Source organism: Fusarium odoratissimum (assembly GCF_000260195.1).
Source record: "Fusarium odoratissimum NRRL 54006 unplaced genomic scaffold supercont1.8, whole genome shotgun sequence".
NCBI classification, from domain to species: domain Eukaryota; kingdom Fungi; phylum Ascomycota; class Sordariomycetes; order Hypocreales; family Nectriaceae; genus Fusarium; species Fusarium odoratissimum.
The window spans coordinates 816,730-836,126 of NW_022158694.1; the positions used below are offsets into that span (position 1 = coordinate 816,730).

At 49.9% G+C, this 19,397-nt stretch overlaps 8 protein-coding genes and 2 non-coding genes across 10 annotated transcripts; 4 read left to right on the top strand and 6 right to left on the bottom strand.

Moving 5' to 3' along the window:
* Positions 1-409: 409 nt before the first annotated feature.
* Positions 410-1,045, bottom strand: FOIG_06070 (uncharacterized protein; the record flags this gene model as incomplete). Its single annotated transcript, XM_031205042.1, has 1 exon — positions 410-1,045. One exon carries the CDS (start codon positions 1,043-1,045, stop codon positions 410-412), a length of 636 nt encoding a protein of 211 aa, XP_031065291.1.
* An 846-nt stretch (positions 1,046-1,891) lies between these two features.
* On the top strand, positions 1,892-2,560 carry FOIG_06071 (uncharacterized protein; the record flags this gene model as incomplete). Its single annotated transcript, XM_031205043.1, has 2 exons — positions 1,892-1,957; positions 2,018-2,560. 2 exons carry the CDS (start codon positions 1,892-1,894, stop codon positions 2,462-2,464), a joined length of 513 nt encoding a protein of 170 aa, XP_031065292.1. The 3' UTR covers positions 2,465-2,560.
* Positions 2,561-2,860: 300 nt separating this feature from the next.
* On the bottom strand, positions 2,861-5,495 carry FOIG_06072 (uncharacterized protein). Its single transcript, XM_031205044.1, has 4 exons — positions 4,639-5,495; positions 4,151-4,589; positions 3,935-4,104; positions 2,861-3,876 (listed from the first exon to the last, which is right to left on the bottom strand). Exons 1-4 carry the CDS (start codon positions 5,198-5,200, stop codon positions 3,851-3,853), a joined length of 1,197 nt encoding a protein of 398 aa, XP_031065293.1. The 5' UTR covers positions 5,201-5,495; the 3' UTR covers positions 2,861-3,850.
* On the top strand, positions 3,480-3,564 carry FOIG_06073. The gene has a single exon. It is a non-coding gene; the product is annotated as a tRNA-Lys (tRNA).
* A 1,067-nt stretch (positions 5,496-6,562) lies between the features above and the next one.
* On the top strand, positions 6,563-8,429 carry FOIG_06074 (uncharacterized protein). The gene is made up of 2 exons (XM_031205045.1): positions 6,563-7,101; positions 7,159-8,429. The coding sequence occupies exons 1-2, from the start codon at positions 6,996-6,998 to the stop codon at positions 8,244-8,246; spliced, it is 1,194 nt and encodes a 397-aa protein (XP_031065294.1). The 5' UTR covers positions 6,563-6,995; the 3' UTR covers positions 8,247-8,429.
* A 968-nt stretch (positions 8,430-9,397) lies between these two features.
* Positions 9,398-10,497, bottom strand: FOIG_06075 (uncharacterized protein). The gene is made up of 2 exons (XM_031205046.1): positions 9,894-10,497; positions 9,398-9,846 (listed from the first exon to the last, which is right to left on the bottom strand). Exons 1-2 carry the CDS (start codon positions 10,240-10,242, stop codon positions 9,581-9,583), a joined length of 615 nt encoding a protein of 204 aa, XP_031065295.1. The 5' UTR covers positions 10,243-10,497; the 3' UTR covers positions 9,398-9,580.
* Positions 10,498-10,546: 49 nt separating this feature from the next.
* On the bottom strand, positions 10,547-13,843 carry FOIG_06076 (uncharacterized protein). The gene has a single exon (XM_031205047.1). The coding sequence runs from the start codon at positions 13,204-13,206 to the stop codon at positions 11,842-11,844; it is 1,365 nt and encodes a 454-aa protein (XP_031065296.1). The 5' UTR covers positions 13,207-13,843; the 3' UTR covers positions 10,547-11,841.
* Positions 11,381-11,471, top strand: FOIG_06077. Its single transcript has one exon. It is a non-coding gene; the product is annotated as a tRNA-Pro (tRNA).
* A 427-nt stretch (positions 13,844-14,270) lies between the features above and the next one.
* Positions 14,271-16,918, bottom strand: FOIG_06078 (uncharacterized protein). Its single transcript, XM_031205048.1, has 4 exons — positions 16,367-16,918; positions 15,056-16,311; positions 14,905-15,003; positions 14,271-14,854 (listed from the first exon to the last, which is right to left on the bottom strand). Exons 1-4 carry the CDS (start codon positions 16,560-16,562, stop codon positions 14,756-14,758), a joined length of 1,650 nt encoding a protein of 549 aa, XP_031065297.1. The 5' UTR covers positions 16,563-16,918; the 3' UTR covers positions 14,271-14,755.
* Positions 16,919-17,335: 417 nt separating this feature from the next.
* On the bottom strand, positions 17,336-19,053 carry FOIG_06079 (uncharacterized protein). Its single transcript, XM_031205049.1, has 3 exons — positions 18,274-19,053; positions 18,167-18,219; positions 17,336-18,112 (listed from the first exon to the last, which is right to left on the bottom strand). Exons 1-3 carry the CDS (start codon positions 18,909-18,911, stop codon positions 18,066-18,068), a joined length of 738 nt encoding a protein of 245 aa, XP_031065298.1. The 5' UTR covers positions 18,912-19,053; the 3' UTR covers positions 17,336-18,065.
* Between the last annotated feature and the right edge of the window lie 344 nt (positions 19,054-19,397).

A 19,397-nucleotide genomic window follows, 5' to 3' on the forward strand; every position in this document is an offset into this window, starting at 1 on the left:
CTGCACCCACGAGAGCGAGAGGATCTCCGAATTTGATAGCAAACATGATGGGCTTAAAGCCGGTTGAGCTGATCTCTTGCAAGTTGGGGTCCAAAACTGCCGTCTCTTTTCTCGACAGTTGGCTCAAGACCAGGAATGAAAATCAATTTGTGCCTCTTGGAGATATCAAAGTGGACTTTCTTATTAAAGTCACGTACCTATGCGAAGCATGATCTGTCAATCCAGTATGTCTGAAGACGTCCTTGGTGCCCACAAATCATGACGATTGAATGAATATGGGCCCGGCTCAGGTAAACGATATTAAAGAGATGAACCTACTCAACCAAGACTGAAAATACAATTGTTTTCTAAAATGAGCCGATTTGAGAAAAAGACTATTGGTAACTACACGCACAGACATATCCAACCATCACTTCTTCAGTGTCTTGCTACGAAGACCATAAGCTCGGGAGCCTGGAGCCTTTGACTTGTCGACTTTCTTACCCTTCACCTGCTTCCCTTTTGCCATGCTTTTCTTGACACCTTGGCCTGTTGCTCTAAGTGTCTCCCGCTTCTTGACATTATTGGCCACCGGAGTATGTTTGGCAAAGTCAAGCAGGTCATGTCGGGATGCTTGTGTCATATCAAGCTTTTTATATTGATTACTCAGCATGGGTAGATATGACCTTTGCTCCTCGTTCGGACGCCATGTGTCGCGAGGTCGGAGATCCTTTGTTGCTTTGGGGAGACGGTAGGCTTGGAGCCAGCAAGTCTTTCTCAGGCCTTTAGTTCCAGGCTTGGCATCAAGGAACTCGGCCTGGCCCATTTTCCAAGCCTCGATGACATATTCTTGGAAGCAATAAAAATCCCAAGCGGCCAAGCTCTGGAACGTCCAGCGTGGCTGCCAACATTTTCCCAAGCCCAATGGATCTGGGTCTGGACCAAAGGGGTGAGGGACAGTGGACGCCATGCTCAAGTCGATCAGCGTGCCGTTGACATACTGGCGATCAGATAGGTCCAGGACAAGTATCCCGTGCTTGTGGAGCTCATGGAGTCCCTCGAGCATACGAGGGAAATGGGAGACCTGAACCACCTGTTGATACAAATCATAGGTATACTCGTCATCGTATGTGGTGTGTCAGTCACCCCAGCCCGTTTATAGCCCGCTAATTTCAGGACGGAAACCAACGGTCAACGATTATGTATGTTTGTTTCATTGTAGATAATGGAATTTAACCTTATATATGTGCATTTGATTTGAGAGCCATTTCCCATTGCGTCAGCTTGAACCTTTACGCGAAAGACCTTGATCAGTGCAAGGTTATAACGTCTACCCGGAGTAACCTTTCGAGCATCACCAGGAGGGAAAGACGTAGAGAAATGGAGAGGAAATGGGGGCCTTTCGTTCATTCTAATATGGCCAATCAGATCAGTCCAGCCGCTATGTGATGCACGAACCCTTTTGAAGACTCATATTGGCATTATGGCAAGGCAAACAGATTACGTACGTTACAGGACCCTACCCTAATAACTCAAGATGAGCTGTCAAATAACTTGTTGGTGTAACCAACCAAACCCAGGTGTGCAGGTCTAGACTGCGTTCTTTCTCCTGAAGGCTGGAGCCAGCTGACGGCCTACTGCATTCTCTTGTTACGGTGACGAAGCCTTTTCCCTGAAGGGTTAATCTTCTTGGTATCCCTCCCTAACTCTGACGTGGAAGGGTCCTGGAACCAGGCTATTATTACGTATAAAACGACACCTTGGACTTGTAACACTACTTTTGACCGAACTCTACTCTCCGTCTTATTCCACGTTCATCGAGAACCATCTGAGCCATTCTGCCTAGTTTCCTTTTCTTTCTTTGGCTGTATTGGCGCTCCTCATAGTCAACAGAAGCGATACATTGATCAATATGGATCAGTCATCTATCCTCAGTCTCCTGTCCACCAGGAACACAACACTTACCAACAACACCAGAGTCCAGTAGCTACATTTACCTACCATGATTCCTATGGACCCTGAGAATATAACTCGTTAGAACGATTTCAATCTTATCAATATCAACAATGCCCACGGAGACTTGCTGAGCAAGCCTTCCAACATCATCCTAGGGCAAGGAGCCGACAAGCATTTCGGTAACCAGTCCGAGCTCCGGAACTACGCCTTCGATCCATTGATTTCCACATTGCGTCCGCTTGTGTCCGAGAGCGCGCGTGTGCTTGGCCAGAGACTCGGCTTCGCTCCCACCATTGACTGGTACCAGGATGTGCCTTTGGCTGGTCCGCAAGTCGTTGGAAATGCTCTCCGTCCTAGCTTGACGATTTGTGCTGCCACGACTCCTCGCACAAGCCTTGTCACTAGCATGGTCTACGTCTCAAGCGCCTGGTGTTCCACGGATATTGAAACCGATGGACGAGAATCTACGTGGCCTGTCCAGCACCTTGCGAAATACGCCCAGCACAGCGGGACTCGCTACATGCGATAACCGACACGGAAGTAGTCGTCATTCGCTTCCACTCGCTGGATGGGGGGGAACCTGGCGCCCAGTGGAACGCGATTCCACGTAGTGCATGCGGCGAAGGAACCCTAACGATCAACCTGGCCATATGGGCTCTCATCATGATGAGCATGAACTCAACACCGCTCGGTTGTCGAGTATACACGAACGATTCCCATAAATGCCTGGTCGGCGCACGATGGTTTCTATTGCAACCGTCTTTCGGGACGCCGCCTCCCGTATCTCCCAACGGGGGTTGTGGTCCTGGATCAGTAGATCTAAGACATGCTCCATGGCTCAGGTGCCGCTCTTGATGGGCTTCACGGTGTGAAACTTTCATGCTTTTAATTTCCTATGTTTGGTTCATTCTGTTTGGGATAGAATGGGGAAATGCAAGGGTCAGATTGTGCAGGAGATGAAGTGTCAGCATTGTCGTACAGACGGGATCAAGTAACAAGTTGATCAACATCAGTTCAGTTCAGTTCAGTTTCTTTCTTAATTGAGTTTTGGTTTTGGCCCGGCAATGATCCTGACTCCGAAATTCATTACAATTGCTTGCCTTTACGAAGTACACCTCAGATCCATCTCGGTTCTTTGACAAGAACACAAGCTTTAAGCGCACACTTGTAAGAATGGTTCGAGATATCTACCAACGTATCCGACCACTTCCATAGGAGTGGTTTATCGCTGATCCTGTTGTTGAGTTCCGTTCACCGGTGCGCCAGGCATGCCTCTCGAGCATATGACATACCTCTGCGGGTTTCAATCAAGGAACATGTGAGCTCTGACGCACGCCATAAGGCCTCCAACGGATCCGACCTGCAATTAACCGCGCCAGGTATACGGCTGAGCTGAAGACTCCAGATTGAGCGGTATATTTGGAGAGATAAGTGCTGCACAATGGATACTAGCCGCCCGCACGAATCTGCTCACCAAAGTAGGCAGGTACTCAATATTCTCAATTTCCAGTTGCCCGGATATCACCAAACAAGCCTCGTTTGAGGCCCGGTTAGCTCAATCGGTAGAGCGTGAGACTCTTAAATGAGTACACCATCTCAAGGTTGCGGGTTCGACCCCCGCATCGGGCTGTTCCTATACAAATGATACGATTGATCTCTTTTTGCGGTCCTTTTTGGTTCAACTGGAGATCTCAAAATGTGATACAGTAAAACTCCGTTTATTTTGTAGGTAGGCATGTCGTGTCACCTGTTGGCGTGAGGTCCATCATCCACTGCGACGGCTTCAATGTTCATCCACTCATACGTTCATTCATCAAAGTTATCATCAAATGCTGGTGTCGCCAGTCATTGCATCTTCCACTGCCACATACATTTGCTCACTGTATTGAATCATCGTGGTCCAAGCTCCAATACCTCACATAATAAACAAGAGGTCAGTATCTAAAAGTCCATGTTAGCAATTTGTTCAATAGGGACATCAGAGAAAAGACAGGCTTACCGATCGGATGGCTACTCGACAGTTGTGGCTTCTGGGTATACTTTGTCTCCAGAATGTCGCGAACACTGTTGAGCAATTCGACATAGCTCTGCTTAGGATTTGCCTTGATTGCTGAAATGAATGCCCACGACATGGCGCCAGTCGCCTGAGCATTAATAGTGGCGTCGGCTCTGCAAAGATGTTAGAATTGCCTCATGAATAAGTCAATTAACTCACGATGTCTGGTCATCTTTGCTTCCTGACCACATGATAACATCGGCAGGCGATGTTCGCGTGTCCTTGGTCTTCTCGTACGCATCGTCACCTCGGAAGGCGGTCTTTGCCAGGCCGAAAACAGAACCAGCAGCGCCCGCAATATCTCCACTAGAGTATGCTCTGAAGGCGTCAAAGAGGCCTGATGCAGCTTCCTTGGCTAGGTTGGGCTCTTTGAGAACACCCTTTGTTGAGTAGACGTATGGGAGATCCATGACCGTGGCTGAATGGCACGAGTCAAAAATGGCAGTGAGACGAACACCTTGTACCAAGGGCTTCACGACACGGAAATGAATCTCATCATCAATGATGGGACCAGCTTCGGTGTGGTCAACGGGGTAGATGCATTCGTCGTATCCGTCATCTTCATCGCCATCCAAGTCTTCGACCTGACCACCGTGACCTTGAAGAGCATGTTAGAAAGTTTGGTCCAAATGACTGCATGGACTCACCAGAGTAGTGGAGGAACAGGGCATCGTTGGGCTGTGCGTTTGACACAAGCCAGCCCATGGCGCGAATCATGTTTTCGCGGGTAGGAATCATGGCTGGGTTGGATTGATCATCGGTCAGAATGACCATGTCCTCTCTCTTGTAGCCATACCGCTCAACAAGGAAGGCCGACACGTTGTGTACATCATTGATGCAGCCTCGAAGCTCTCCCTCCTGGTTGAAGTAGTTGATGCCAATCAGAAGAGCCTTGCGACGACCGGTACAGTTGGAATACTGGAAAGTATAGCCTTCGGGAGCTCCGTGACCAAACTGTTGGGGCGTAGATGGAGGAGGTGGACCGGCTCGAGCGTGCTCAGCATAGTGGTGCTGGCCTTGTGGGAGGCGATAGCCGTATGCGTCAAGGCCGGGAGGAGGAGGGTATGACGGAGGAGGATATCTCTGACCTCCAGAATGGCCTCCAGAATAACCGCCGTATTCTTGCTGGGGAGGAGGAGGTCCAGGAGGAGGAGCGTATCCGTAACCGCCGCCTCCTCCTTGATATCCTTGACCTGGGTAGTAGGACATGTTGATCTGCTGTGTGAGAAGTGAACTGATGCTCCGGGGCCTGCAACAGTCGACGTGGAGAACTGAGAAAGAAGAAGATGCAAGAGGGAGCTCTAGAGGTTCGAGGCTTAGTCGCAGAGTAGAAACAAGCACGTATGGGTCAGCAATCAGAGCGCAGCCTCACTTCAGTCTCACAAAGGAATTGAGCTCGCAGCTGCAGTTGAGGTGCATTTGGAGGACGGGCGCTAATTGCGAGGCGGGGCAAAGTGCAAAGTGATGGAGGGGCAGAACCTAGCCCGGGAGAGGCGGGCCTGATTCACCAGCCCTGAACTCCCCTGAAAAGCCCCCTGGAAGCGACGGGAATGAACGCTCTGGAGGCCGCTGGAAAGAACCTCCCTCATGACACCAATGGATGGAACGCCAAGGGACCTGGATGGTCTTGGCGCTGCAAGAGCCCCTCCCCCTCACCGCAGCATCAGACGTGGATGTGTTGAGGACGAGCAGTGAATCATTCATGGATGTCACAAGGGAATAATAATGTGAGACGACATGAAACCCCTCATGATTTCGGGGACAGGAGAAGATCCATCACCAGCCACCGGATGTTATTGCCTTCACGATAAACATCACGGGCGGCCTCTCGCCTGTTGTGATGGTGACGCAGTATTGTATCGCCGTTGGGTGAATGTTTGCTTGTTGTTTGATATTACCGCTCTCTCATAGGGATACAGGCAGCATATCATGACTGCTTGCAGCTTTACTCCGCCACACTGGTGTTGCAACAACGTACCCCATATTCCTTCATGCCAAATACCCCTAGCTGCCCTGACTAAACCGATGGGAATGTGCGGACGTTGTAGTTTACGGAGTGAAGTCGAAGAAGGCAAGCTACTGAGGTAGGTAGGCTGCTAGGCTCCATGTTATGGGAATTCGAGGCGATTGTCCGTCAAACCAGACGAGGAATAAGTTGGATACTGCTTCAGTTGACTCCACGCCACTATCAATCATGTGGGGGCATTTCTCCGTGCCTTTTATGTCGCAATTGAACAATGCCAGCATGAAATTTTTTGAAAATCCTCGAGTTTGGTTCTTGGACATCATGCCCCAGCTTATCCGGTACGTTGACAAAACGAGGCTCGATAAAGCCAAACGTGAACGAAGCTTTCGTAAAAAGGTACCAAAGCTTAGAGCTGGTGACATTTGGCACCAGAGCGTTGCCCCGCCGGAACGGCCCGCAGGGGTCACTAGAGGTCCACTGATTGGCCACGTCGTAGCATTGTCACTGGCTGGTCCCCGAAAGCTTGAGGTTGGGTGTTGAATGGAGGGGTAAACGGGCTTTAAACGGGCCTGTGCGGCGGCTCTGAATAGTGAGGTGCCCTTAGCTGACTGCTTACGCCTGTGCCTTTCACGCGGTGCGATAGCATCATATCCGTGTCTCCCCCGTACCTGGATCAATCTCTGCCCTGCCTAACTGCAAGAGTGCCATTTTCACACAGTGGTTCATATTCACTGAGACATTTCCCTTTTGAGTAGTGACTCAGTGAGACCCTACGTTTCACCCCACCATCCATGCACTGTCGGCAGCTGCCAAGCATCTCTGCCGACTGTCGATAACTGCGCGGGTCGCACCTAAATAGGTCCTTACTCTTCACACCTTGCACCTCACACCTCAGGCCTTTCGCCATTATATAAACAGAACCCAGTCGCTCTTTTTTAATCCCTCCTCTCTCATCTACCTTACCTCTTTTCTTCTTTCCCTCACAACCCTTGATCCCCCAACACCGACTTTGCACGCCTTAGTACGAAGTCACTCATCATGTCTTTCTTCAAGAAGATCGCCAAGGAGTTCGAGAACCTTGGTATTGGCGACAAGGACGAGAAGAAGCAGGAATCTCAGCAAGGCTATCCCCAGGGTCAGGATAGTACGTTTCCCCCGCGCCAACATTTCCTCAAAACATCTGCTAACTCTTTAACCCCAGACAACCGAGCCTACGGTGACGGCGGCCAACAGTACGGCGCTCCTCCTCCTCAGCAATACAGCTCCCCTCCTCCTCAGCAATACAGCTCCCCTCCCCCTCAACAATACGGAGCTCCTCCTCCTCAGCAGTACGGAGCTCCTCCCCAGCAGTACGGTTCACCTGCTCCTCAGCAGCAATACGGCGCTCCTCCCCCTCAACCCGCCTATCAGCCTCCGTCCGATCGCCCTCCTCTGCCCCACGGTTGGACTGCTCAGTTCGACCAGAACCAGCAGCGATGGTACTATGTTGAGACAGCCACTGGCCGCACTCAGTGGGAGGCTCCTGGTCAGGCACCTCCCCCTCCTCCCCCGGATTCTCGTCCTCCTTACGAGTCTCAACCCTCTGACGGATCTCGTGGTTACCCCGGTGCTCCTGGTGGATATGGTTCTCCAGCTCCTGGCGGCTACGGTGGTGCTCCTGGCTATGGCGGCTACGCTTCTCCTCCCCCTGGTCAGGGTGGTTACGGATCTCCTGCTCCAGGCTATGGTGCCCCCTCGCCTTATGGCGCTCCTTCTCCCTATGGCGCTCCCTCTCCTTACGGAGCCCCCGGTCAATACGGAGCTCCCGCTGATGGTGATCGCGGCAACAACCCCTACGGTCAAGGCGAGAAGAAGAAGAGCGGCAGCTCTGGAATGCTTCTCGGTGCCGCAGGTGGTCTCGCCATTGGTGCTGTCGGCGGTGCCCTGATCGCCAACGAGCTTAACGACAGTGACAGTGATCACGAGCACTCCGCCGCCGCCGCCGCCGCTGCCCCAGCTGCTGCTCCCGCTCCTCAGGTTGTCAACAACTACTACGGAGCTCCTCCTGAGGACCCCTATGCCGCCGACCCTTACGCGCAAGATGGTCCTCCTGGTGTTCTTCCTCCTACCGATGCTGATGGTGACTCCGTCTCATCCAGCGACCGAGAAGATGTCCAAGAGGCCCGTGAAGAGTACGAAGAAGCACTGGCTGCAGCTAATGACTCAGATGCCAGCAGTAGTGATCACGAGAGACTCGAGGAGGCTCGCGAGGAGTACGAAGAAGAGTACGAGGAGGTCTATGAGGACTAAATGGTGAAAAACGAGCTATGAATAACGACATGTTTACGTCTAACTGTAACAGCATTGCTTTGGAGCCGTAAGGGCAAGGAAGAAGGTTGATGGATTTGTCTAACTTGTTGATACCTTAGTACACAGTACAATACCAGAGCACATTTCGTACTGCCTAACATGTGCATCGCATTTGTTTTGTGAAGTTTTGCCAGTTTCATACCCGCGCATGTGCGTTGGATACCAATGTCTTGCATTTCTGAGGCATATGCATGGGCATGTTGGACCACGTTAGAGATGCAGCAATTACAGGCTATTGCTGTAAGTAGAAGCCGCCTTCGCTTATCGGCACTGGGCCAAGAACTGCAGACCCTCCAGTGCAGGGCCTTTTTTGCTGTATAACGGTAAGACAGAGTCGTTCGAACAGCCACCAAACGTCGGTATTTTAGCATCAGGTATCCAATTATTATTATACAGTAAAATTGCCTTGAGGGAAGCCTCATGTGGAAAAGAGGTATTCCAGTCTCAACAGCAAGTATTTTGAGTCTTCCTCCACTACAGAACAGCAGCTCAAAAGAAAGACAAAGAGCGAATTTCCGAGGTCAAAGATGGATGAGTTGTCCGTCCCCACGCTTGGCATTACACGATAATGGCGGAGCGTACAGTGCACAGCCCCCTCGACATATTCTTGGCAACCGTAAGAGTATTATACGATTCGAGCTGTTTTTTTCCCCAGCGGGCGCTCGCTGGACGCTGTTCAAATTCTCACCATGTTGTAATGCAACGGTGAGAAGATCACTCGGCACAGATATTGCCGGGTTGACGAGCTTGTTGCGGTCAAGCTTTTGCAACCTTGGAAAATAAGCATTTATCAGAAAGCTTGTCGTTTTGCTTATTTGGTTATCTGGACCAGGCGGTTTACAAAGACTAGTGAGTGAGTGATGAGCTTGGCATTCATGTTGTGTTGTCTTGTGAGATGAGGGTCTACAGACTGGGGATATTATATGGATGATGGCCAAGACGGCGTAGGTAATCGCATTGAGTTAGACTTGATCCGTTAACGGAACAATAGCTTCTTTGCTTAGCCTTGATAAATCTCTCCATCTCACGTCCTGTTGTAAATGATCAGCCGCATGTTGACTGAGGTCATATCACGACGTTAAGCATTTGAGTATGGCCATCAAAACAATCGTTCAATCTCATTTCTCAATCCCAGGATATAAAAGTTAAGCCTAGCAATGCTGACTCTCGACGCAGGTCTCATTCGATCCATCGTGCAGTCCTCTGGGTATCACAAATTTCCTTCGTCAAGCCCTTCTATACAGCCCTTTCCGTCATGAGGAGGGAGCGGGGGATCACTTCTCGTTGTTCTTCTCGTCCAGGCATATGCACAATGCTGCCATGAGAGCCATATCGACACGGGGCGAAACGACGAGAGCATATGTTTGTTGGCCAAATAGCAAATCGCGGCCGCTAAGTCTGCGGTCGATACGGGCGACCACATTGCCTGTGGTCGTGTCAACGATGTTAGCGTTATAGTCGTGCCAACTACCATCCATCTGAAGAACCTCTGCTGAACCATCGATCGAATTGAAGGTAGCTGTGGCTTTGGAACCGAAGACTAAAATACATCAGAGAGATGCCACGACTATCACGGGGAAGACTCACGCCGGAAGCTGCTCTTCACTTCCATGATTTTCGTTCCTTGAGTGTCTTCCACAGCATACGTGGTATGGATATGGAAGTGCTCCCTGACGATGGAAAAGAGATGGTTGCCTCTCATGTCGTAGACCTTCTTGCGTCCAGAGATGCTCATCACCTGGCCCTCTACCTTAAGGATAGGTTGACCATTGGCATGGCGAATCTCAAAGTCATCGCCACTGAGAGACATGACCTTTTCTCTGAGGATAAGAGTTTCTGTCTGGGTGGTGATGTAAGCTGGGAAGATGCCGACCTGATGCGGCGCCAGCGCCATTGGAACTTGAGGGGGGGCTATTTGAACTTGAGGGAGCGCCATTGTTGCTGTTGAGGTAACAATGATGAATCAAGATGATGTTGTTGAGCTATATCAAGAGGAGGAGTTGAAGAGTGCTATGACGCAGAGGCAAGGTGCGTGTTTCATTGAAGGATCACCAAAGAGTAAGGTATTTATAAACGTTGTAACAGCGACAAGCGTCACATGGAAATGCCTTGAGCTGAGACAGAGATGTAGGTGCTACATCAAATGGCAGTCACACCTTGCCTTGCACTTGCCTACATAGTAGGGCTGATCACCGCTAAGGGGAACGGTCCCGGAGCAAGGCATATTCTAGCGAATAGCGCCTCAGATGGATGAATGCGGCAGTGAAGGATGCCATAAGGCTGATTAGGTCTTTGCCTGTCTCTCCAATCTACAAGTTTTCGTCGAGAATGACATTCAAAAGAAGTCTCTCTCCAACATGGACTCTTTCAAGAAACATTGTTATTCAAGGTAACGCACCCAATCTCCTTTCTCAACTGACGGCCCCCTAAGGCACCTACGTCATGAAGTTGACAATTGATTGAAGAACTTGTCCGTGGATAAACGGAAATGGAATTGATCACAGGAGGAATTCGTGGAGTAAGCTTTGAATTCGTCAATCCGCCCCTACGGAACCTTTCAGTCGTTATCGGCTCCCAATGTTTGTGTCACAATGCTTGGCTAAAAATACTCCGACTGGCATGAAGATTAGTGGGTTTTGCGGCTGTGCTTCGATCGCTGGTAGCACATGTTCATTGTTAGTCATGAATCCTTCTCCGTTACTGCAAGAGCTTCATGTAACAGGAGGCAACCAGACGAGTAATCCGATGATGAACTATAGAACCTCTCGCGCTGTAACTCATTCAAAACAGTCGAGTGTGCTATCGCCAACAACGTACGACAGACACATGGACAAACGGCTTTTGAAATAGCATAGAACTTCTATAATATATTGAGGCATATTCTTGATCCGCTAAGAAACGCGCATCTGCACCGATTTGAGGCCATAGGGCAGGCTTTACTGTTGTTCTTGTAAATCAACATGGCTAACCACCCTAGAGGCCGCCGATCGTCAAGCAGCGAAATGCTCGGACATAGCAGCACCAGACGCACGGAACAATCACGTGATTGTTTCAACAGTCTAATGGACAAACTCGGTCTGGTGGTCTAGTGGTATGATTCTCGCTTAGGGAAAACCCTATAGCATAGCTTGCGAGAGGTCCCGGGTTCAATCCCCGGCCAGACCCTTCTCTTTTGCTCTCCCTGCTCTCGATGTTTTTGTGACTTTGTTCTTTTTGCGCTGTTGCTCGACTTGATGGTATCACAGCTGAGTTGGGATGAAATACCCGGCCCCACTTGAGCCGAGCCAATTAGAATTGCGGGTATGAAGAGTTAACATGAAAGCCGTTGTAAACCGTTAGCAGACGGTTGAGTCAACAATGGATATAGCACAAAGGGTTCTGGAGAAGGCACGCTTTCTTATAGTCAGAAGGAAATAGAGTCAACCATTGTCTATCCTAATCTACCCAGAACTAATACAAGAAACAGATCTCGGGCGCGAGAAAAAAGTCAAGACACGCAATGGGCGTCATTCAACCCACGATCCATTCAGGATATTTACAGAGCGAACAGGGCAAGGAAGGCAAGGGCGACAGTGGAGACGCCGAGAGAAGCAGCACCGTTGGTGATAGTGCTGGGAGTCTCAGCAGGGGCAGAGCCAGACTCGGAGCTGGAGCCGGAACCAGAGCTGGAACCAGACTCAGAACCAGAGCCAGAGCTGGATCCAGAACCCTCTGAACCAGAGCCAGAGCCAGAGCCAGACTCAGAACCGGAGCCGGATCCAGAGGTAGGCTTAGAACCAGAGCCAGTAGCGGTGGCAGTGCCAGTAGCTTCCTCATCATCGCCAGAGCCGCTGGTGGCAGAGGCAGTAGAGGTGATGAAGGTAGCGGTGGAGTTAGAAGCGTGAGTGGGCTTGGAAGCACCGGACTCGGTCTTGGTCTTGGAGTGGACGGCAGAGCTGGTGGTCTCCTCATCGTCAACCTTGTCGCAAGAGAGATCGAAGAGAGGAGTGGTGGAGAGGTTATCAGTGATGGCGAACTTCATCTTGTTGTCGGGGTTGGAGTCGCGGAGAGTGTACCAGAAAGTGGGGGTCTTGTTGAAGAGGTACTTGCAGCCAACGTCGCGCCAGTACTTCTGAGCGTTCTTCACACTAGGAACAGCCTCATCCCAGTCGGGACCCTTGTAAGGCCAGCCAGTCTCAGTGACCCAGACAGGCTTGCCACCGGAGGCGGCGATGGTGGCCTCGTACGCCTTGTTGAAGAGCTTGGCAGCGTTGTCGATGCTGTTGCCCTTGTCGTTCTCATAGTAGGGGTACTCATCCACACCGATGAAATCGATGGCGTCGAGGACGGCCTTGTTGGTAGCGTTGCCCCAGACGTCCCAGGTGTCGACGTGGCCGACAGGGATCTTGCCAATGGGGGTACCCTTGAAAGCCTTCTTGAAGTCGTTGATGAAGTCAACGAGGACATCAGGCTGAACACCGACACCACCCTTGTTCTTAACGCCAGTAACGGAGTTACGGTAGAGATCCTCGCTACCAACGGAGACACCGATGACGAGGTCGGTCAGCTTGGAGCCGTACTTGTCGACAGCCTTCTTGAGGGCGCTGATCTCCTTGTCGATGTTGTCAGTGCCGGAAGTCCAGACACCGAGGAGGATCTCGGTCTTGGTGTCGATGGCAGCCTCGAAAGCCTCGATGGGGTCATCCTCGGAGTAGGCCTGGATGTTGGTGTAGAGTCGGACGGCGCTGAAGTCGCCGGGAGCGCTCTTCAGGTTCTGAGCAGTCTCGAACTCAGCCTGGAAGTCGGCCTTGAACTTGGCGGCACGGTTGGCGAGGGTGGCACCAGAGTTGAAACCGAGGTAGTTCTTGGCCTCAACGCCGAGGGCGAGGGCACCAGCAGCGAGGGTAGCGGAAACCTTCATGTTGGCGAATATAGATTATCGATTCTCGGGTAAGTGATCGATATGTGGTATAAGCAGGTTGGTATAACGTCGAGCAAGGTCACACCAGCCGGAAGCTAATTCTATTAAAGGAGCGTGAGTGTGATTATACGGAAATGGTAATCAAGAAATCAGCCGTTCTGGCAGTTAAAGAGAGTGACGAGGAAGTAAGAATGCCGAATCCAAAAAGAGAATTCAGACAACAAAAAGGAAATGATGGACGGATGGAAAAAAGATGGGAAGTTGATCAAAGAATGAGGAAAGGCGCTTTGTTTTGCTTTCGGAACGCGGTGAGATTAGGTAGGGGCGGTTGCAGCGGACGTGGAGCCGTCACGTGCCGGACAGGCACTAAGTTCCCGGTTTTTCAGGGGAAATGCTTACGACGCTGGTCCACTAGGTTATGGTTAACGTGCCGTGGGCCGCTAAGAATAGAAGGGCATTTCTTGGAGGTGGGTGCTCATTGGACGTTAACCCCAGCTTCTCCTGTTTCGTACCCAAGGAGCAATTTTGTAATGCGTGATCGTCGATAAAACAATCGAGATGAATGTTGCTATTCCTGAGAAATGAATATCATAGCGCCTTTTTTCGTATTACGAGATTTGATGCTACTGCATCGTTTATCTGTCAAGCCTCTTCCGCAATTCTCGAGACAGAGTTCCAACGGTGCCCTTATCTCAAGAATCTGATTCGTAGTGGCGTGATTTATGCAAGGAACAATGCAACCAATTCTTGAGAACGGATGGAAGCTAAAACAAATCCAGTGCATCAAAGTTTATCCTTGAGCCAATCTCCAATGCACTCAAGATACTGGGATTTAATTCCTTGGTAGCCAATCTCTGTATACGAAGCCAAGCATGGGATTTAATTTGATGTTTGAGGTATATAGAATGTGACAAGCTGTATTTCACCGCCTGGATCCCCAAGTTTCTTTGTTTCGATGTTTTTGAACTTCAACCTCAGACGTCTCTTTGATGCAAGAAGCAATTCTTTGTCGTGGCGAGCGAATTCCTTGGCACTTCAAGCGCTAAATTAGCTGAGGCTGCGGGTGACGATGGTGGGTTTAAAACTCCCCCCTTGAAGTGGAGAATACGACACTTGGGCTTGGCTGGCACGGCTTTGAGGCCGATCGATCCGTTCCTGAATTGGGATGGTTACAGACGAAGTCAACCAAGATGAAAGAGGCTCAATTGAGTTATACCTTGAATATACGGATACTAGCATACCTAACAGATATATGTCTTTGCTCTGTTTATGCTGATCGATATGCTGCCCTAACATTCACCATCTTACCACGGGTTGTTAAGATTAGGCGCTGATCCTGGATCTAATGTCTCACCAAGGCATTCCGCCATGACTTCGGTTGGGCTTTAGTCCAGCGTAGTTTCAGCCAAGCCTATCGAAGGGTTATCATCATCAAGAACAATAAATAATATTGTTGATCAAGCAAAAGGTATCGCTAAGTCATGACATGGCTCCATTCACAGATCGTCACGTCACATGAGGCCTCCCGACTGCAAACTCAGCACTCAATCTAGTGCTTCTCAGCTTCAGGCTTCTCGTGAGCCATAAAGACCTCATCCTCATTAATCTGGTACTTGGCAGACTTGCGTGCCGGGATACCCTTCTGGAACTGTTCAAATTCGTTAGCTGCGTTCTCGGTCCTCGTCTTCAGCTGCTTACCATGTAGTCCATCTCACCAAAGGTACGGTCCTTTGTTTCGAACATACGGAAATAGCCCCAAGTCAGAGTGAGAGTGGCAAGACCTGCCCAGAAGAAGGCCTGTAGCATGTTAGCGTTGCATTGACGCTCGTATCGATTGGGCTGGACTTACAGTCTTGCCCTTGAGGTTCCATGATCCTGGAGCCAACATCTCGGGCTGGATGAGACCTCCGCAAATGATGTTACCAACGTAATACGTTGAACGAGCCAACACAATTGTCTGTGTACGCAGACGAGTCGAACCCACCTCAGCAACGAGGGTGTAGATGATAGGACCGACAGACATGGAGTATGCTCCCAACCACACAACGCAGAGGATTGATTGCGCCCAAGCTAAGGACTGGGTCTGCTTGGGCAACGCCAGGAAGCCGATAAGCCAGAGAATTACGACAAGGAATGAGAAGCCAGAGAGCCAGATCGTTCGTCGACCGAACTTGTAGATGTAGAACCACGAGATGATGGTACCAATGAAGGCGATGCCAGTTCCCCCAAGAGCAATACCGTAAGAGGCAGAGGGACCAATACCAGTCTGTTGGAAGAAGAAAGATCCACTGTAGCAAAGGGCACCGCCGTTGGTGATCTGAGAGAGGAAACCCATGCAAGCGATCTCGGTTCGTCGAAGGTTACTACCTCGGAAACAGTCCCAGTAAGAAGTACCAGAACGCTCCTCAATCTCAAGCTTGTTTGTGTGGACCATAAGAGCAACGGCATTCTCGTAGTTGATGTTGTGCTCCGGTTCGGACAGTCGCTCGAGGGATACCTTGGCTTTCTCGAGCTGGTTCGTTCGGACAAGATGCCAGGGTGACTCGGGGGCCATATACGCTGCGATGGCGAGAGGAATAGGCCATACCCATTGGATCGCAAAGGGAATTCGGTAGCTCCACGGCGTAGGGTTGTCAACTAGACCTTTGAGTACACCAGCTGAGATGAACTGTCCAATGCACCAGCACAGGTTGACATAGGCAGTGAGATATCCTCGAATAGCAAGAGGAGTGACCTCAGCAGCGTAGGCGGGACCAGTTGTAGCGAAGATTCCCCAGGGAATGTTGCAGAGGAATTGACCAACGAGGAGGACCTCGATGTTGGGGGCGAAGAAGACGACAAAGATGAAGGCAGAGAGCCAAAAGAGGCCACTGATGAGAACCTTGCGGTGTCCCCATCGCGAAGTAGCCCAACCGTTTAGAAGAGCGCCAATGATGTTGGCGAGGGCACCGAGACAGTTGAAGCGCTGCTGCCAATTGGCTGAGATCTGATGTCCATTCGCTTTATCGAGATATTCGCCGTACTTCTCTCTGAATCGCGGGTAGCCGTAGAATGAACCAAGGAGGGTAACATCGTAGCCCTCCATGATGACAGTAGTCGAGATGACTGACGATGTCCTGTTAGCTATCTCAGCGTCAACAGTTCAAGGGTAAGAACCTACGGATGGACCAAAAAGCAGCTCGCTTGTAAGTCTTGAAACCCTGCCAAACGGTATAGCTATGCTCGTCGGCCGTGGCTTCAAGAGCCTCATTGGCGAGGGCTTTATCGTGAAGGTCTACATTCTTGAGATGATCAAGACCAGCATCGGTACTCTCAATATGGGGCTGGATCTCCCCGGACTGCTTTTCGGCTACCATGATGAACAGATTCGTCGCTTACCAGCAGCAGACTACTTGCAATGAGGTTTGAGAGGCTCATGATGGCCTTCACCGGGCATGGGCATGTTATATCGTCCATCATCAATAGTTTTCCTCATGCAGAGATGATCCTCGAGGCCGGGAAGCGGTTCACATCGCCGCAGAAATAGGATCGACGGCCCGTGTTAGTGAAGCTATCTCGTAGTTGAACTTCCCCGCCATTGGTGGAAGATCCTGCGGGGAAAGATGTTGGTGATGGAGATGGAGTGGTCAACATCGATCGTAAGTGGTCCGGATAATAGCTTGACCACTAAGATGCCTTTCTCCTCCCCAGCTTCTTCCTCGTAGAGAGGTGGGGAATCTGGGGTACTTCCTGGGGGAAGGTGGTGATCATCAGATGTCTTGGTCTAGAACCCTGTTTCTCTCTACGTCGGCCGACGGTTTTAGACAGGAATATACCAAGAACGCCAGCCAAAACGTCACTTCTGTCATTTATTATAGTCAATCCGGATAAATATGACTCGAGCAATCCTTCAGGAATAGCTTGAAGCTTCGTCTGCATCACAAGATGGCTGACACCCAGGAACAGGTCTTCCTCGGCTGCTACTGTACCACACCTGGACGATCACAAGCATCGCGTGATTCGTGAAGAAATTCCCAATGCTACGACACCCACTTATACGCGCTTATATGCGATTCGTCTTGTCTTAAGCTTGACCTATATGCCTTCAATTAAGGTACCACGATCATGAGGCTTATCTTCTGGAAGCGATCCAAATTTGACAATCCTCCCCCAAATGTGATTGGGGGTTTGTCGTAGTCTCATTCTTTGCTCTTTTATTCCCTATTTTCCGCCGGGTGCTAGTAAGCAGCCACTTTTCTACCTCCTCATCGATGCTTCACCATCTCCTGTGTCTTCCCATTTAACCATTTACACGGTTAGAACCGACTAAATCCATCTCTTAGCAGCCACAAGCTCCCCACGCTCTCAGACACAAGGATGAGGTGGTTGGGTTACACCTGGACATGGCAGTCAGGGCTTACACCCATTCACTCAATGCACGACTGCGGCACTCACCAACTCAGGCTAATTTGGCTTGGCAAATCTATCTTCAGCCCGAGCAAATCAAAAGTTCCTCACATCAGAATACACAATGCAGAGATGCAACTCGGTAGATCTTGACCCGAGACGGTGGAACCAAAGTTTGAAGGCAGCCATCGAACCACGCTTAATTGGCCATGATCCAAGGAAATAGACATCAGGTGAACTGTCACCCTGCAGTGCTTCTTGACTTGTTTTATGCATTCTGCTCCTTTGAGGGATTTGATCGGTTGACGGGTTACATTGCCGGCGGATCATTCTGCAAGTTTCCGAATAAGCTCGAGCTTCTACTGACAGACGTTGCCCCCCTCATTCGTATCGTTCCATGCCCTTGGCTGCACTGAATGAAGGTGAATAACCTTCACATCACTAGCCAAACTACTCAATCAAAAGAAAGAAACCTAGTTGAGACTGATGACCTCAACATTTCGAACTTGAAAAGTTGTCGCTATGCGTAGGAATCAGTACAGGCAGAGACATACCAAACTGACGGGAAACTTACGTGTTGTGGGACCAGGTGATCCAGAAGATCCTTCAGTCTGATAATTGACGATCCTGTATAGCTATGAGCCAGGGCACATCTCATCATATCATAAACGATATACTTACAGACGAAGACCTGCTCCGATATAGTCCCTTCCATATTGCGTAGTCTGCTCTACACCGTCGAGGAAGAACTTGACTCTCACATCATGACCGTTCTCATCACGCAATTCGGCACGGACAGAATGCCATTCCTCGGGATTAGGATAATCCCTATCAAGTGCGGCAACCTCATCAGAAGTATTGAATGTGTTGAAAGAAATCTTTCCAGAGCCTTTCCACTCTGCAATATCAATCTCAGGAGGCCATCCACTGGCGGCATTGAGCCAGAAAGCAGGCCAGGTTCCTCTGTCAACCGGAGCAATAAACTCAGCACTGATATCATAACCACCACCAGCAGAAACAGTGAATGTTGATTTAGCGTGAATTGCTCCAGAAAGATAGTGAATGGGATCTTCTTGGTCATCTCGTGGCTCAGCAGTTAGAGTGAGAACGCCATCAGTGACGGAGACGTGTTCCTCATCCATTCGGGCGCCGCCATTGTGCGTGGCTCCCCAAGGATACAGGTAATTCCAGTATGTTTCGAGGGAGTTGAACGAGTCTGAAGGAATTTCTGTCGTTGCGCGTCTTTCAATAGGTGGTCGCAGAGCAGAACATGATGCTCCGACGCCGTGGAGCGCAATGATAAGATTTTTGAACTGCATTTTCTCGGCGGATGAGAGCAGAACTGTTGAGAACCGGAGGATCCGAATTTAAGCATGTAATTAAATACTCGATGAGCTGCTATACCGCAGCCCTTTTAATGTCTGTGAAACAGGAGTAATGGAACCCTACCGGGAACTCCGGGATGTTGAAACAAGAACCTGCATTGACGATCACCGCGAAACGAAACGCATGGATAAACATTAAACGCACCAACAATATTTCTTCATATGGCGCCAGACTCAATATGATGATTCAATTATATAGGAAAGCCTGTCGGGATTCAAAGGTGTGCTTGATTCCTTGGAAGACAACCTTGAAAGAAAAGGCTGAATAGCTCCGCATGTGAAACAAAATTCAGAACTCAGTTACGCTGCGAACGATTTTCGAATAATTTCAGTCATGTTATTATAATAGAAACTTGGGTGTATGTATTATCATGAGGGCGACATTGGCATCACAATCGGACAATCGTTCTCCTGAGATTA

Coding starts and splice junctions, on each gene's coding strand:
- FOIG_06072 (XM_031205044.1), bottom strand. CDS start 5,200: ATGTCCTACTACCCAGGTCAAGGATATCAAGGAGGAGGCGGCGGTTAC. Junction 4,590..4,638: donor CCTGTTCCTCCACTACTCTG/GTGAGTCCATGC, acceptor ATGCTCTTCAAG/GTCACGGTGGTCAGGTCGAA. Junction 3,877..3,934: donor GTCGAGTAGCCATCCGATCG/GTAAGCCTGTCT, acceptor ATGGACTTTTAG/ATACTGACCTCTTGTTTATT.
- FOIG_06074 (XM_031205045.1), top strand. CDS start 6,996: ATGTCTTTCTTCAAGAAGATCGCCAAGGAGTTCGAGAACCTTGGTATT. Junction 7,102..7,158: donor CTATCCCCAGGGTCAGGATA/GTACGTTTCCCC, acceptor CTTTAACCCCAG/ACAACCGAGCCTACGGTGAC.
- FOIG_06075 (XM_031205046.1), bottom strand. CDS start 10,242: ATGGCGCTCCCTCAAGTTCAAATAGCCCCCCCTCAAGTTCCAATGGCG. Junction 9,847..9,893: donor AGTGAAGAGCAGCTTCCGGC/GTGAGTCTTCCC, acceptor GATGTATTTTAG/TCTTCGGTTCCAAAGCCACA.
- FOIG_06076 (XM_031205047.1), bottom strand. CDS start 13,206: ATGAAGGTTTCCGCTACCCTCGCTGCTGGTGCCCTCGCCCTCGGCGTT.
- FOIG_06078 (XM_031205048.1), bottom strand. CDS start 16,562: ATGGTAGCCGAAAAGCAGTCCGGGGAGATCCAGCCCCATATTGAGAGT. Junction 16,312..16,366: donor AGCTGCTTTTTGGTCCATCC/GTAGGTTCTTAC, acceptor GGACATCGTCAG/TCATCTCGACTACTGTCATC. Junction 15,004..15,055: donor GGAACCTCAAGGGCAAGACT/GTAAGTCCAGCC, acceptor AACATGCTACAG/GCCTTCTTCTGGGCAGGTCT.
- FOIG_06079 (XM_031205049.1), bottom strand. CDS start 18,911: ATGCAGTTCAAAAATCTTATCATTGCGCTCCACGGCGTCGGAGCATCA. Junction 18,220..18,273: donor ATCGGAGCAGGTCTTCGTCT/GTAAGTATATCG, acceptor ATAGCTATACAG/GATCGTCAATTATCAGACTG. Junction 18,113..18,166: donor ATCACCTGGTCCCACAACAC/GTAAGTTTCCCG, acceptor TCCTACGCATAG/CGACAACTTTTCAAGTTCGA.